Genomic DNA, 18158 nt, shown 5'->3' with positions numbered 1-18158 from the left:
TTTAAAAATAACTTTATTTCATAGTAATATGGGCATAGTTAGTAAATTTTTATACGAAATAAAAAAGGTGGCAGCACTGAAAAAAATTGCAGAAATTTATTGGATTTACTATTGTACACTAAAACTAACATTAATTCTAGCAATAGTACAAACAAAGTTAGTCAAAATATTCTATCCAAAACAAAAAGGTGGCAACACTTAAAAAAGGTCACAGAAAACTATTGCCTTTATAGACACTTAATGTAATTTTAACTCAATGTAATATATGTTAATCTAAATAATAATCGATAAATAATACACGATTTTAGGGAAAGGATGGCAACGCTTACCAAAAAGTCACAGAAAATTATTGCCATTTTATACTATACACTAAAAATACTTTAATTTATTATAATATACTTTTACCACTTAGTCGAAATATTCTAAGTATGTATTTTTAAATAAAGTGGCAACACTCCCAAACAAAAACAACGCAGAAAATTTGTTTATGTACTATGTACCAAAAAATAATTTATTGTAATCAACATATTTATAATCAAAGTTAGTTAAAATATATTTTTAAAAATAGGTGGCAACACTTAAAAAAAAAATAATACTAAAAATAACTTTCATTCACTTTAAACTAACATAATTAGTAAAAATATTCAGCGCATTAAAAAAAAGGTGGCAACACTTACAAAAGAAAATCACAGTTAATTATTGCATTTATATACACTAAAAATAGCTTTAATTAATAGTTATAAAAATCTAATTAGTCAAAATATTTTATGCAATTGAAAAAAGGTGGCAACATTTACAAAAGATAAATCCAAAAAATTATTTGTTCGCATAGAAATAACTTTTAATTACTAAAAACTAGGCAAATCTATTGAAAATATTTTCCGCTTTTGCAAAAAACAGGTGGCAACACTCTGCGTAAAAAAATTCAGAAAATTGTTGCATTTCACGAGTAACTTTAGCAGCCAACACTAACTACTAATTATATAACACAATTACTTTTGCGCTTACAGGAAAGTGTAAAAAAAACCAGGAGCTGTTGTTAAAAAGTTAAACCATGTGTAGCATACCTATATGTATGTACACATATGTATATATCTCTGCACAACCAACGTGTATATAATTACATAAACACGGTTTCGAATACGCATCCAATCAGGGAAAATCAACTCTGACAAATGCCATGTAACCGCCAACCTGTATTATTTCATATGTATTCCCATATACCGTTGCTTTTGTAGAAATAATTTCCATGCTCGGCGAAATTCTCATTTAATCTCATTTTGTCATTTTGCAACTTCACTCACATACTTGTTGTTGCACGATGTAACCACTTTGTAGTTCTGCCATTAGCAACGGTAACTTTGTTGCAACTAATCGCACAATATATTTTCCCGTTCGCTAAATGAAAACGATTAAAGCAGGTTCCTCTAATGGCAAATATCACCACAGGCAAGTCGCGCTGCGTTTCCCCTTTAGAAATTAATCTTCGTTGTGTATACACATAATACTCGCATCTACTGCATAACGGTGCAGTGCGGTTCGTTTAAGCTTAATAAATTTCCGAATGCAAAGCGATGAGTGTGAAGTGCATATTAGGGTGTGTGCGTGGTGTTCAAGGAAGAAAATTCGCTCTCTCTCTCTTTCTTCACTAAAGTTGTTCGAAACTTTGCTACGCAGAAAATGAAGTAGAACCATAGAAATGATCACAGATGGACCTTTTTTTATATATTGAACAATTCAGGGCGGATTCAACAATATTCATCAACATTTTGATCTGAAGACAATATCAAAATATCTGTTATCAAGCATACAATGTAAACTAAAAAATAATAAATTTTTTTTCTAAAAATATTTCGAATATCCTTAATATAAATTGATATAGTTGCACTCTTACAAGTACATATCTGTGGATAGTATATGTATACACATTAAAATAGTCTTAATTACAGAGCAACATTAGCTGCAGTGTAATTTCATTACTGCAGCTCGTTTTCACTGACATTAAATACAAGTAGAGAATACAAAAAAGCGCTACAGCTGCGGTTAATTTCAATTGGATATACTTGTATTATATGTTTCATTAACATAAATATCCAAAAATAAAGACATTGTTATAAATTACAGGTGTGAAGAAAATTTTCCAATTGAAAATTTAATTAACTCTTGTAATGTTCTCAGCTGTGCATTTCTCTGTCGCAAAAACTTCTTTTGTAGTTTTAGGAATAGTGAAAAGTTCAAGTAATTTAGAAAGCACTGAATAATAAAATAATATTGTATTGAATCTTATAAATATAGAAATTATATATAATGTTCATGAACTTTGAATGTTTGATATACTTTTTAGTAGCTATGAAATTTTTAGAATTTATTAAAGAGGCATATACGTATAGGATTTTCTGAAAAAATTATACTTATTCTGCTTAAATAAAGTACACTTTAGGATCTCATAAATATTACTCATTGGCAAAATAAACAGTTGGTCTGCTCTATCCAAAAAACTTTAAACGTAAAACGATTGTACTCGAAGCTTTAACTATATATTCACGATAACATTATCTAATAAAACACAATACATATTTTTATTATTGGAATTTTTTTCCAAGTTACTAATTAACGTTTCCTTTGGTCAAAAATTTTTTGTATTTTTTTTTAAGAAATAAAAGAATAGGGAAGACTTTTAAAAAGGCACAGTTAGTCGACACGCGGACAAGCATTGACCCGGTTAAACTGAACCGATTTTCTTCAAATTTCCTTTAAAATATTCGTAATGAAATTTTTCTGTGTTTGAACGATCGACTTTTTACTCACAAACTTTTTTTCGCCGAAATGAATTTTTTTGTGAAATTTCTAGTGACCAAGAAGTTAATTTTTTGCATAAAACGTTCCCGTGTGCACAAAAAAAAATCATACAAACAATCGCTCAAGTACAAAGAATTACACTAAACTAATGTAAATCGTTTACTTTTATGGTTTCAATTGACTTGTTCGACCTGGGGAATTGTCACCGCAAGGCTCTGCCAAAAAAAGGCCTCTAAATGGCCACTCCTTAAAAAATATTTCATATTTTTGCACGAAATTTCGCACAAATATTGTTAATAAAGTCTACTATCAAAAATTAAAAAACATTCGTGTAAAGAAATAATTGCTACATACCTTAAAAAAATCCAAACTTTCCTTTTTTCTTCGACAAAGAAGGTATATAACCCTTTAAAGTAAACTTTTGTGTAAAAATAAACTCTAAACATCAGCTTAATAAAATCAAAGTTAATAAATAAAATATCGAACTCTTCTCTTAAAACAAACGTACACTTAAATAAACACGAACCAATCCATATACATTTATATTAAAATTTGAAGGAGTAGAACTTATTTAAATTTTCTTAAATTTGGGTTATATAAATGTGATGATTAAAGCCCTTGGCGAGCTCAAAGTAGTTTCAATTAATATATTTATATAAAATATTATTTTCCAATTTTCTGATATTATATTTTTTCTTATTCGTGCAAAATCTTGGCTGGTACTTGAATGCAAACTGTCCTTGAATTTGTCAAACAGGATCGTGAATAGTGGTGAAAGCCGAATGTAATTCCAGGAGATTTTTTTTAAATCAGCAGCTACTATCCTTTTGCACAAAATTTTCGACTCTGTGACAATCTGTATCTCGCGACTTGACCCATTTCTTTACAAGGAACTGCTCATGTGTTGGAATCACAGTCTATTCACAAAATTTGACATTGATTATTGTCTAAAGCAATAATGCATTATCTGAAGAAATTGTTTGTAACGGAAAACTATGAGCAAAGAATAGTAAGACTTTGTTCAAAATGTAAAATTATTATTCTTTAAAATTCTCTCAAAGCTGTCCCCTTGGTCCCAATACAGTCGTGCCAACATTTTTTCCAATCCTCGAAACAGTTATTAAGGCCAATTTCCGAAATAGCCTTCAATTCGTGAAGCGATTCACCTTTAATATCTTCAATTGATTTAAAGCGGTTTCCCAGGAGCGATCGTTTGAGTTTAGATATTGCTTGAAAATTGGCGAAAAACCCAACCAAGAGTTGTCGACCTATAACTCCGGCCTCTTTTTACAAATACCTTCAATATAACCTTGAATTTTGACGATGAACCCAATTTTCGATTACTATTTCCACTAAGACAAGTCGTACGCCATTAAATAGTTAAATCTCCAAACTTCTCTCGCAACAATGGCATTGCAGCATGTATTGTGTGGCACGTAGCCTCTTCTTGTTGAAATCTGATGTTGCCGAGATCAACTTCTTCTCCAATTGCGGAAATATAGAGTTGGTTGGTTATCATCCAACTGTACCGCTCATCATTGACAGTAACAGTGTCATTAGCTTCATTTCGAAAGAAATACTGACTACTGGTTCTTACAGACCAAGAACCACACAAAACTGTCAATGTAAGTGAATGTATTTTCTTCGCACCAGAATCGAAAGTTTTGTTTATTGACCACACCATTCAGATGAAAGTATGAGACTTATAAGTCGGAGAAAGTGATTTTCTTAAAAAAAATCATTTTTGTTTTCAAGTTGTTTCAAGGCGAAATCAACACATTCAAGACGTGTACGATAGTCCAATGGCTTTAGTTCTTGAGTGAGAACAAATGTAAGCGGATTGAAGCCCAAATGCTTTCTCAGCTTGGTTGCGGTTTGAGACAGTCCCAATTATTGAGAACGTCTTAGAAATGACAAATTGCTTTCTTCAGCAGCACGTGCCTGAACGGCAGTAATGTTTTCATTACTTTTCCCGTTCTTTGTCTTATTGGCACTTGAACATTATGTAAAGAAAATAAAGCTCAAAATTTTCAACAATTCGACGAATAGCTAGCTTAGATGGACGATTATTACGACCATAAAATGGCAAGAGCGCACAAAAAGTTGCAATTGGAGAGCGATTATTTTGATAACAAAATTTAGTAATTCTGAAACGTTGTTCTTGTGTATATCTTTCAATAACGAAATTTAAAACATTACTAAATACAATGAAAAAAAATTCCAGCTCATGACATTAGCTAAGAAATCATGCCATTCCTGTTAGAGAACCCAGTGTATATTTCTCTTATTTGTAAGTATATAGATGTGTGTAGAGCGACACATTTCACTTGCATATCACCGCATTTCAAGTGTTTCTGCACGCATTACTTGTTACAAGTGATGAATGGTGGCAAGTGGTGCCTATCGGGGGCGATCACCGATTTATTTTTATTAGCGCACTTCCTTTGCATGAACTTCTTGGAAAAATACGCCGCCTACAGACACACACGCGTGTCAGACGCATGTGAAAATACACCAGTCGGCTGCCAAACGCCTGCGGATAGTCTCCAAGAAGCATGCGATCGCAATCAGTAAATTACGAGCACCCACTCGGCATGGCGGAAACGTGTCGGACATGAAAACAAACTACTGCGTGCGAATACTAACGGTAACTAGCATGCTGAAAGACATTTCGTTGAATATTAAATGATATTAGGCCATTCATGCAAGGCGTTACATTCACATAACTTACATAAATATGTCGGTGCATGTGTGCGTTTGTGTTGTTATCGTGGTATTTATCAGCAGGAAGAGATTTCCACTGCATTGCCAGGGAAATGAGAGACTCGCGGTTTTAAGATGACGGAACTGGTGATTTGTATGCAAGAAATTGCGCGCCTGCAAGCGTAAAGCTGTACGTAAAGGCACGCGCACATATGTATATATTTACATGCATACATACTAACACGTGTACGTACACGTCGTGCTGCGTATTTGATCGCAATTTCTCACTTGGCGTGCGAAAAATAATTTAATCAACAAGTCTGCGCAATCACCATAAAGGTGTCAGCGACTGTTCTTGTTACCACTGCAGCGTACCCACACTTTTATTTACCGTTATCCGCGCTAAAGCACCTGAAGTAAGGCATACCACGGCGCTGCGGTTATTTATTTATAACTCGGTGTATAATCGAAGGTTTTCAATGTTAATAATATATGTGAAAGCGTTTAAGTCGTATGAAAGTCTACGCCGAAAGCTCATCCTGTACTCGCTTTCCACACGCTGACTACAAGTACAGTGGAGTGGCACAAAGGCGCACCGACAACAGCTGCGTGACGCACGCAAGTCTGAGGCGTAAACTAAAATGTGCCATTATGCCGGTGAACACATACAAGTGTACATGTGTATGTTTGTGTGTTATATATGACGGCGCAATGTTAATGTGTTGATAATCAGGGCTAAATAAGCGGTGGCTTCTGCTATAACAACGCTAATTCGATTTTCATAACAAAATGAAAACACATGAAAGCAACAACACACAACAAAACTCAATGAAAACATAAACAACAAAAACAAAACATAAACAACAAAAACAAAGCACAAACAACAAAAAAAAAAACACAAGCAACATGAGATTTGGTGGAATATACATTCAGAATCGAACAAATATACAAAGGATGTTGTTTAAACGCACGTTTTCGTTGCTTAAATCGTCGGCGCTTACTTGTAATTCAAGGACAGCTGATACGCACAACAACAACAATAATAAAAAATCAAAATCCAATTCAACCTGAACTTACCTCATAACCACGGTTAGACACTTGACTTCTGCCAACGCGTGTAGCCTTACATACTAATAGGGGAGGGGGGTACCCGTCGCGTTGGTTTTCATAAAATCTAATCCAAATTGTTTTGCGTGATTTCAAAATCGTCAAAATTTTCCAAATTCTTTGAAACAGCCGCTACTCGCTTTTAATTAAATTTTGCACTTGCGGTCGAAAATTAAATTCGCTTCATGTATTTACCTTGCAGCATAGTTATATGCTTATAAGAGCTTCAAGCATATACATTAGGGTGGGTAAAGAAATTTTTTTTATTTGTTCTCAGACACCACAAAGGAAATCACTCGAAAAAGAAGTTCATAATTGTGACAAAAAGATTCTTAGACTAACGGTTTTATATTTTTCTTGTTAAAAAATACAAAACAAAAAATTCGTTTGAAGGCGTAGAGCCTTTTACGATTTTTACGTAAACTGAACCGTTTGAATGATATTAACAGTTGATTATTTTAAGGCAATTTATTTCTTATGAATTTTATCATCGATGAAAAAATATATTTTAAATTTCAAAAATCATATTTTGCATATATTGCAGGAAATTTATAGCTTTTCGGCACTTTTTTAATCTGTTGCACGAAGCAAGTAAGCCCACAACCTTGAAACGATGATATTTGAAAACAAAAGTTGCCACTTTACAAATAAATTCTTAATATATTTTTTCATAAAAACTTTTTTTAAGTTCTACGCAGTTGAACTTATACAACAAATGTACTCAGCTTTCTTGTTTGAACATTCTTTTCTTTTAAATTCTATGTTACTCATACGACATGGTGTACTATATGAAAATCAATATGTTCGATGCAATGAAATAAAGAGCTTTTATTTTTTAAAGTGAAAACTGAATAAAAACAAAAAAAAAATTAACTTCGGCTGAACCGAAGCTGTAATACTCTTCACAGGTGTAAGTTTTCATACAAGAAATTGATTTTGATCGTACGGTTTGTATGGCAGCTGTATGTTATAGTGGTTCAATTTGAATAGTTTCTTTGGAGATTATATTGTTGCTTTGGAAACTAATCTGTATCGAATTTCGTTCAGATGTCTCGTCAAATAAAGAAGTTTTCCATACAAGAGCTTAAATTTAATTGAACAGTTTGTGTGGCAGCTATATGCTATAGTGGTCCAATATCAGCGGTTCCGACAAATGAGTAGCTTACTGGAGTGAAAATGATGTGTGCAAAATTTCAGATCGATTTCTCGAAATCTCGATTACCTATATACAGGCGAAAGTACGCACATGGGTAAACCAACTCAGCTCCTCCGCTAATCATTTATATATATTTTTTTCCTTCTCAGTGTTACAAATTTCGTGACCTAATTGATATAACTCACACCCTAATATACACATATAAATATACATATATATTACGTAATTATCTTTAAAGGAAGTCTTGTAGCTGGTTCGCCACAAGCTTGGCGGGCATTTAGCTGCAAGAAGTCGGAAAAGCGAATTGCTTTGTTTGTCATCACAAAAACTCATTATTAGGCTGAGAGTTGGCCAAGAATAAAGCTGCTCACAGGTACAGTTATACATACAAGCATTCAAGCAGTACACGTCATTATTAATATGTAAGGCTGACATGTGCTTATTTTCTATGTATGGTTGCGCACCCACTTGGGATTACCTGAACAACTTTTACAAAATTTTGACATATTACTGCTTAAATAAGAATTTACATCGGCTCGGTATGATACAAAAATGTTCTTAATTTATAATAGGGATTTTGAAAACTTTGAGGCGATTTTTTTTTTTTTTATTTTTGTGCTAAACCTAATTGCTTCGACCATAACTAATGTTTGATAATAAAAGTCAAATGTACTTGTTCTTCAGCTTATCAAGAAACATTTTGACACACATGGAATACTTTGCGGAAAAAAAGTGTAGGTCTGATCCACAAAACTTCTGAAAAAGTTTTCTCTCGCAGTGTGGTCTTATGTCTCCTCGTCTCTCCTCGTACCAAGACTATGTACGCATTTCGAGCTATAAATAAACAAATCTAAGTACAGTGCTATTGTAATGAGTCAAACAAAGCCAAAAACATTGTGGTTTCGAAATATAATACCTGCTTTAAAGCCTGCAGCACCTTTTCAATCGAAATTTGTACGCCTTTTCCTGCAAACTTGCATTGCTTTTCTCTATACGGACTCGCCTTCTGCTATAATAAGCAATCCCGCTGGCACTTTTCATGCCCACTTTCATACATTGTGCACTGTACACACGTGTAAGCTCATAAATATATATATTTTTTGGTAAACCGAAAAGACAAACAGTTACTTGTGCGAAAAATTGGTTTTCACAAAATTTCGTACACACATGTGCATGTCGTTTTATGAGGAGGCTAACGTGCACATTTTACACACATAACTTGTTGAAAAGTACAAAAGTTCTCGCAGAGTTTTCCTAATACTTTTCAATGTATTTATACACATGTGATTGTGTAAAACGGAAACTCATGAATACAACTGCTTTGAAATGTCAACAAAGTCTTCTTTTGAGATTGCTTTGAACGGCAGTCAGAAAGAAGCTTAGAAATAATTGAAAAATAAATAAAAATATTATTCTTCTTTTGTGGTGATTATCTATTTACAATGTTATTTTATTTGAACGCGTTAAATAATTAATAAAGAAGAAAGTAGAAATATACAAGCCCACAAATAGACAAACACTCACTTTCAGTAGTTGGAATTGTATTTGCTGTAGTGCAGCAATAGCGCCTGATATTAGAAAAAAATAATAAGGTTTCACAATTGTTGTAGATAAGATTATAAGATACTTTAGTATACTCGTATATGTAAAGGTTCTTCTCCTTCATTCTCTTAGACACCGCTTACGCAGTTATAGAGGTTAGTCTGGATAATGTTATGAGTCGATTACATTTATAATAAAAGTGTATATAGAACTTGTCTATACATGCACTTATCTATTAAAATCAATATGATAATGAAAATCTATGTACACTTGCACGCGTTTGAAGCAATTATCGAAGCACTTTGTCACTTTGATTGTGATATCTTCAAAATATGAGTTCTGAACGCAAAAAGAAAACTGGTTTTGGACGACCTTCACAAAATTTGAAGTGATCTACGACCTCGATTGATTTCACCATACCGTCGCAAACACTGATCCTTAATAGAGCTTCAGTGCCAAAGATTGAATGTATGCACTGTTGGTGCGTTAAATCACCACGAAAGTTGTAAAAGTAACAGCGCGAAGATGTTCGCGATTTATTTCCATTTTCTGGTTGAGATGAATATTTTAAGATACTGTTAATAATACAAACAGCGCTGATATGCCAAAACTAATTATAACATCAAAGATGTCAAAATTTACAATAAAGTTGTGAGTTGCCAGATTGTAACACTAGAGTTTCTAAGTCCCGAAATATCAGAGACAGCATACATAGGTCATTTTATGAACATTATTTTGCATAAATAATATTTTTATTGGCTTCAACTTCTTCATTTATAGTGTCTACGATCAATGGAGGTCTTTTTTAACTCGAAAAATATAAAATTTTTATCGTCAAAAGTTTCACAAGGTAACCTTAAAAAAAATATAAATTCAAATCCATTGGAATTCAAAACTCAAAACAATTGTAACTGGGATTTTCTCTAGAATAGTGCTCCATTAAATAAGAAACATCGTTTAAGGACTAACATGCTTCAAAGTTCTATCCATGCCAACTTTTCTTGTCAAATAGGAAATTTTATTTTTTCTTTATAACCAACAATATCCACCAAGTCTTTATTGACTATTTTTTTCTGCAAATTGTTTATGTAGATGAACAGCATCGCAGTTCACATTGATTGGCGCTTGCTTGCTCTTAATGTATGTATTGTAGAATTCATCCATTTTACTATGTGAGAATTTTCTTTAAGTTCTCTCATAATCAGTTATTCATATAGAAGAATCGTATGAACCCCTCTGTGTTCCAATTGAAGTTGTTGAATTGATTTTAATGTTGGCAAAAGTGTAGTAAATTCTGATTCTACAAGTATGTTACTAACGAAAGCATTGCTTAGAAAGTTATAAACAGATAAATTTATAACTATATAACTTATATATTTTAATTATTATTTAACTTATACTTATATTGCATTATGTACTGAGCATTCTTGTCTGAATATCATTCCCTTTTAAATTCTATGTTACTCATACGACATGGTGTACTACATGAACACCGATACGGTCGATGCAGTAAGATAAGAGCATTTATTTTTTTAAAGTGAAAACTGAAAAAAAAAATATACCAGACCCAATTGTCTGACAGGTAAAGTTGGTGAATTGATTTTAATGCAAAAAATTCTAGTAAATTCAGATTCTACAAGTATGTAAGTAATGAAAGCAGGTAGACAGTGAGAATGACTTCTGCTCCTATTCTCCAAAGTACCTATAATTATGATAGCACAGTAATTTAAGCATAATATGACCGAAAATATATCCAAAATAAAATATCTGAAAATTTATGAACAAAATCTCTCGCTGAGTTGATTGGGAGGTGATACATCCTGATCGAAAAAAAACTGTATTGTCTCAAAGGCTTGCGTTTCGAAATGTCAACCAATATAAATAGTTAATAATTTTCATTAAATTGTCTTTTTAAATAAAATTATTAAATTTCATGTGCAAAATCTTGTTATTCCTACGTATAAGTACTTACTAGAATAATTTCAAAGCATATAGCACATTCTCTTATTCATATCGTCGTACTTAATAACCCGAGACAAGTGTCATACACAGCAAACGTTTGTAAAGCATTTATTACTCTAAACAACTACATACATACATATTTATATATATGTATTATGTGTACTACATATTGTTCCACAAACAGTCAAAGTCCCCTTCAGATTGAGCTGCATGGCTTGCCAGTGCATCTAAGCATTTGGATGTTCATATAGGTATACATAACCATTTCTATGCAAATGGAGAATTTTGAGTGGAAAATTGTTAAGCTTGTGAATGTGGCATTTGCTGGCTGTGCTTTATTGCAAAACTAAAATTCACTGAATACTATAGTGGCAGTGTCAGCAAAATAATTTAGTCTTGGATGTGTTAGGGGGAAATTTGAGAAGGTTAAGTTATCATATATTGTATATACTATAATATAAAAGGTAAAATGTGTATAGTTTAAAACACAGATGTACATATTTACATACTTGAATATAAAGAGTTATTAAAAATTTAATATTTATTATAGAATTAAGATTCTTCCTCATTTCCTTCCTCTTCTACCCACATAAGCTTCCAAAAATTGCGCGGACGTACAAGCAAAATACTTGAATTTTATTTGAAATACATATTTGAGCATATTTCATAGCCTAGTTCTCGGCTATTTGACCCATAAAAACTACTAAAACCTATTTTAGACCCATTGCCATAAACTCTTCCGCCACAGCTCCTGTTGCAGTTCCTGTTTCTACTTGGTGATTACGATATGAAATATTCTTGTGTAGGCACCTACATACTATACTCGTATTTAGCTGTAATCATATACTCGCATATGCCAGTGTAATGCTGCATAATCAAGAGCTAGGCAATCGTGTTAATTTAGTGGAAAATTTCTAATAATTTTGCCAGCTGAATGTGTGCAAACAACCTCGAGTGTTGTTGCGAGAATTCTGTGTTAATATTTGATGCCACACTTGAGTCGGCGTAAATTAGTTTAGGCTGTTAATTTTAAGTGGTTTATTTGGCTTTAATTATTTAAGTACATTTGGAATTTGAATTCGTAAGCATAAGCAGGGACACAAATAATATTTGTGCAAATAGTTACAGAAGCAACTTAACCCAGGCTTAGAAGCAAAAGTAGCAAATTAGCTCTACATTGCAATAAATTTAAGTTCAATGGTAAATTTGAGCTTATTAATCGGAATTAATTTTAGTACATAAAGTACATGTATGTAGTTTTCTAATAAATTACTATTAAAAGCATTTGAATTTTCGATGATTTTGTAATTATTTCTCTATACATTTACTAAAATGGCAAATACGTAGAAATTAATAATAACACGTAAGAAATACAGTACTATTTTGGGCTTAAATACATTGCATGCGATTTTGGAGAAATTCAAATTTAATTCTGAATTCTCTCTAGATTGAAAAAAATAATACTTTATGGAGCAGGTCACCAAGTGTTCATTATTTTATAATGATTTTGAAGTCAATGTGTTAAAAAAGATTATTAAGTAAGACTATAAACGTATGTTATGGAGTCTGTCTCTCATTTCAATACTAAATTTTTGTTTTTATCTAAGGGATTTAGTCAATAAATGCCTAGGTTAGCCTAAGTCGTTGAACCCAAAATTGATGGATCTCACATGTACAAATATTTGTATTCAAAAGTTGCTTAAAGTGTATGATTTCATAGAATGACAAAGCATTTTGCTTCCAACAAGTTCGATTAAAGTCAATCCTTGGCTCCTGCAAGTGACAAGATTATTTCACCTCGCCTTTCAGCATACAGCGTTGGTAATTAGCGTTCAACAAAATATTTGGTCGTACCGCGCCTATACCTATTAGACAGTGTCCAATCTAAACTCTTACAATAACTGCGATATTGTCTTTGTTAAGAGTAAGAAGACCTCTTACGGTTCATTTTTGGCCAAAAGGATCTCAATATGTTTACAACCGCCTGCCAAACTCATTGAAGGTCCATAGGCTACCTTGTTGGCAGCCACCAGTACTTGAAAGATGCTACAATGGTCTGGTAGTCTGAAACCAGAGTTGATGGAAAGCTACCGACAGAAGACTCCACCTCCTACCCTCTATCTTAACGTCGAACCATCTGTGAAGAAGCTCACTGTACCTCTTCTCCAACGACTTTGCAACGTCCACAAATCACTCGCAGGTGTGTGAGCAGAGAAGGAATCGCCAGCTTAAGGTTCCACATAGCAGTGATCTAGATAATATGAATTGGTTTCGAAGTAATGAAGAATTTCTAAGTATCCTTGCCCGGGCACCTCATCTACCCAACTTCCCTAAGTCAAATAGCACTTTTCGTCGCAAAGTAGCTAACAGCTATTTCTACAAGTGTAGAATGGCATTGAGTGCAACCACCAGATAGCGACCACGTTAAACGTTACTGTGGCTTTAAAGATCCACATCAGTACTTTTGATGAGGGACCTCACCAATTCTCAATTTCTTCTCTAGAACAATATATGTAGGGCGACCGATGCCATCCTCACTCTTTCCTCGAGTATTAGCTTCCAAGAGAGCTTCCTATTCAGGACAGAGCCACCCAAAGAAGAGTGAGTATCATCAGTAATTTTTTTGTTTCCTAGTAATTAAAACTAGTTCAATACTTTTATCAAAAGGGCTTTAGGGTCCGCATAAGCCACCAGCCAGCAGTTTTGATTCTCAAGTTACTTTAAAAGGTCGTTTGCCCCTATAATCCACAACTTCTATACTAAACTAGTTCTGTGGCATAGAAGACTACCTAGGATATGCTTGTAAAAAAGTTTGACTTGGACAATTTTTTCTGGGTGTAAGGCAAAAATTAATCTGATTTCCTTCTTTCAGACTTTCTTGAACATAATTTTAAGTAAATGAAGAATTTTTTATGTAAATATACTACTAAGTCAATCTTCGGAATCAGTTTTTCTAAGAGGATCTAATTGGCAATCATGATTCTGCGACAGCTGATTGAAAATGGAAAAATTTTTGGAATTTTTCAACATATTTGTGAATAGATTATAACTTGATTCATAACAGATCAATTGAAAAGTCCCCGGCCTACAATAGTAAGACATTTTTTTGGAAAAATTTGTTGTTTTTATTAATCATGGTTCTTCTTGAGGGTGATACACAGATAATATCGACCCTTCAACTTTTCGATACCAATTTTGTAGTACGATTTGTCATTTACTTCAAAATAGGGCCCTTTCACCTTTGTCACTCGATGAAAATTTTTTCCCAACGAGCATTCTTTTGAGATCTGAGAGCAGAAAATTGTCGCGGGGGGACAGATCTGGAGAATATGGTGGTTGCAGAAGTAATTCGAAGCTCGTTTCCTAATATTTTATTAAAAACTGCGAATAACCAAATTTTTTTATAAAGAAGTATTTTAAAAATGTGCATAACATTGATTCATAAAATTATAAAACAAAATCGATCAAATTAAGCAAATATTTTGTCAGGCCTAATTGCACCCAAATCCTCACCAAGGCTGTGCGCTGGGTTTGATACCCGCCATCGGCCACAATTAGCACCAAACCGCAAAAAGCAAGAAGGACTGGCGCGCTGTTATAAAATCGGCTATAACGGCGTAAGCGCGTCTACGCCAATAAAGAAGAAGAAATACCACCAAAAGCTACTAAGCAAGCCATAATTAGTGGAAATGAACCTAATCCGCTAATAATAAGCAAAACCGAAATCAAAAACAAAAAGCCAAATTTTCAACCATAAAAGCCATCCACGCTTTTTACCAGATAATGACGCTTATCTTTATTCATCGTTTATTAACACCCGTACAACCACGCCGCCGCAGTGCTTTTAAGGAATAATAAACCTTTACACACATAAACACATATTTATATATCTAAATAGATAAATACATTAAAGCGTATGCTAACAGTCTGCTCAAATACACACAGCGCTTATCATGATTGCCTTCTATATTTATGTTTATAACAGCCTGTAAATATGTCTCTAATTAAATTCAACATCATTACTTCATTAATTCCTACATTTCATAAAAGATTTTATGTTTCTCTCTTTATTTATAGCGATTTCCGTGGCTGTCTCCTCGTGGACGCTCGTCGCCATATCCTGCGAACGCTATTATGCCATCTGTCATCCGCTTAGATCGCGCGCATGGCAAACGCTCAATCATGCCTATCGCATTATCGGCTCCATTTGGGTATGCAGCCTTATTTGCATGACGCCCATAGCGATATTTAGCCAATTGATGCCGACCAGCCAGGGTATGTAGTACCATAAATGTTTGTTACATAATTCTAAATATAATATATAAAAGGGAAGAGGAAGTGCAGAGAGCGCTGAGGACGGGAATATAAGGAAGAGTGGCAGTGAAAAGAGCTGTGCGCGTTTATAATGTTATTTGCCTACAAAAACGCGTGCTTAAATGCTTGCTGTTTGTGCGCGCCCACCATGGCGTATGAGTAACTTCTTGCTATTATACTATATTTTATGTAGGGAGATGAGAAAGCGCGTTGCTGTCGGCTTTTAAATGCGATTTTATGATTTTACACGTATTTTGCCATTTCATAATGTCGCTATTTAAGTGACTAAAGAAAATTTAGCGATAAAAATGCCAAGCGACTGAGCCGGCTGTTTGCTAACAATGGCGGCCTGCCCTGCTTCCATACCCCACTGTTGTATAGTAAACACATTATTTGTTATGCTTACATTGCTGACGCACATCTTAAATGCCAATAGAGCGCAAATAACACAATAATAAAGCAGAATAACTTTGATATTCGAAGTATTTTGTCGTCAATTTATTTATTCGTTGTGTTTACTTAAATTTATTTTCACTCGCTGCATATCTTAGGGATTTTGATATTCAGGGAGTGAATGTTATAGATTGAGCAGGGTATATACAGTTTGCTATGAAGTTAATAATATTGTAAAGGAAATGTCGGATTCCTAATAAAGTATATATAATATATGTACATTAGGGTGTTTCTTTTTTGAACTATTCATATTTTTCAGTCCCAATAGATGGTTTAGAGCCCCGTACTACCTCGCCGGCGTGAGTTTCGATTTTGTCCCAATGGACACTATTGCAGAGTGTTCAATTCTGAGTAATATGTGTCTAAAGTCAAAGCGATGCCATAAAATGCCTCTGAGCTATAGAAATTTAAAGATAAAAAATCACGATTGTCGTGTATTTTCAATGGAAAACTTTTACATGCCGTGGTCCAGTCCTTATGTTAATATTAAGGGCTCAAATTTTCAGGGAATTTTTTTTAGGGTGTTTCCAAGGAAATTTCATGATGGGATTGAAAAAAATTAATAGTTAAAAAAAGCACCCTAATGTGCATATTAAAGGTCGGCGTGATGAACAGAATCGTGTTAGTCGTGTTTGTCTGTCTGTAAATACGCAAATTAGTTCTTCAGTTTTTGAGATATCGATCTGAAATTTTTTTCGAGTCAAGAAGCTGCTTGTTTGTCGGAAATGTCGATATCAGAACACTATTGCATATAGCTGCCATACAAATTGAACGATCCAAATCATGCCCTTGTATGTGAAACTTTTTTATTTGACAAGATATCTTTACCAAATTTGGCATAGCTTATTTTTCAAGGCAACGCTACTAGCTCCAAATATGTTGTTTGGATCGGACTTCTATAGCATATAGCTGCCATACAAAGTTACCCTTCAAAAACATGTTCAAGTATGGAAAAATTATTTGTTTGACAAGATATCTTCACGATACTTCTTATAGACGATTGACCAAAACAACCCTACAATATCCAAAAATATTTTTTTAAATCAGGACACTATATCATATAGCTATCTTACAAACTGAGCGATCAAAGTCAAGAAAAAATCTTTTTATGCTCCTATATGCTATAAAAAATGCCCCTGTGATGGGTATATAACTTTTCCACAATCGTAGTTAACATTTTTCCTGTATTTCTATTTTTTGTTATTGTACTCCTTGCAGGTTTACGCAAATGCCGCGAACAATGGCCCGCTGACACACTCGCTTACGAGCGTTCCTACAACATCTTCTTGGATCTGATTTTATTGGTGTTGCCACTGTTGATACTCAGTTTCGCCTATATGCTAATAACACGCACCCTCTATGTGGGCATGCAGAATGAACGTGCCATGATTTTTGGCAGTGTCGCGCCGATTGTGGCAGGTGGCAGCGGTGCCGGTGGCGGCCTGTGTGGCATTAGTGTCGGCGGCGGCGGCGGCGGCGGTGGTGGCAAATTGTGCAGTGAGCTAGAAACTTTAACTACCGCGTTGGTACCGAATCCTGCCGCAACGTTGACTACACAGACTACAATAGCAAAGAAGCCGACGAGTCGATTTCAATTCAATGTATCGTTTCGCGTGCGTGGGCGCAGCGCTTGTAACGGCAGTGTTGATGATTTGGCTGAACAGCAACAACAACAACAACACAATGCGATGAAAAAATCGAAATCACAATGTCGTCAATTACAACAACAAGCAATGCAGGAACAACAAAAACAATACAGCGAAACGAACCAACCATGCTACGGTAAGTAAAATACACACACACAGCAACACATTTACATGTGTATAAATAAATGAAAATGAATAAATGCGCATGTATATATGTTGTATTTGTGCTCTTAAACACACCTGATTGCATTTGATTTGGGTTTTGGGGCTTTTATTTAATTGTACGTTACGCATACACAGTGGTGGCTGAGTGGCACAGCTGTGGTGTGACATATATGCTGTTGCTGCGCTGGTGGGAGGGAAGCAAGCAAATAAAGTAAGCGAATAAAACAAGCGAAAGCAGTGCGATAGCACTCTAGTGTGCCATTGCCGGAAGCTGTGAAAATCCTTGTAATTTGTGGTGGAAAATTTAAGCA

General features: G+C 34.1%; 1 protein-coding gene across 1 annotated transcript in view; it reads left to right on the top strand.

Annotated features, from left to right (window-relative positions):
• LOC105225226 (dopamine D2-like receptor) overlaps positions 1–18158 on the top strand; it is a 99593-nt gene that overhangs the window by 58407 nt on the left and 23028 nt on the right. The window contains exons 2-3 of the mRNA XM_049455249.1: positions 15347–15544; positions 17255–17818. Coding sequence (XP_049311206.1) covers positions 15347–15544; positions 17255–17818 — 762 coding nt within the window. The remainder of the gene's footprint in view (positions 1–15346; positions 15545–17254; positions 17819–18158) is intronic.

The sequence above is a fragment of the Bactrocera dorsalis genome, chromosome 4 (genome assembly GCF_023373825.1).
Source record: "Bactrocera dorsalis isolate Fly_Bdor chromosome 4, ASM2337382v1, whole genome shotgun sequence".
Lineage (NCBI taxonomy): Eukaryota > Metazoa > Arthropoda > Insecta > Diptera > Tephritidae > Bactrocera > Bactrocera dorsalis.
This window is presented reverse-complemented; position numbering and strand designations above follow the sequence as displayed.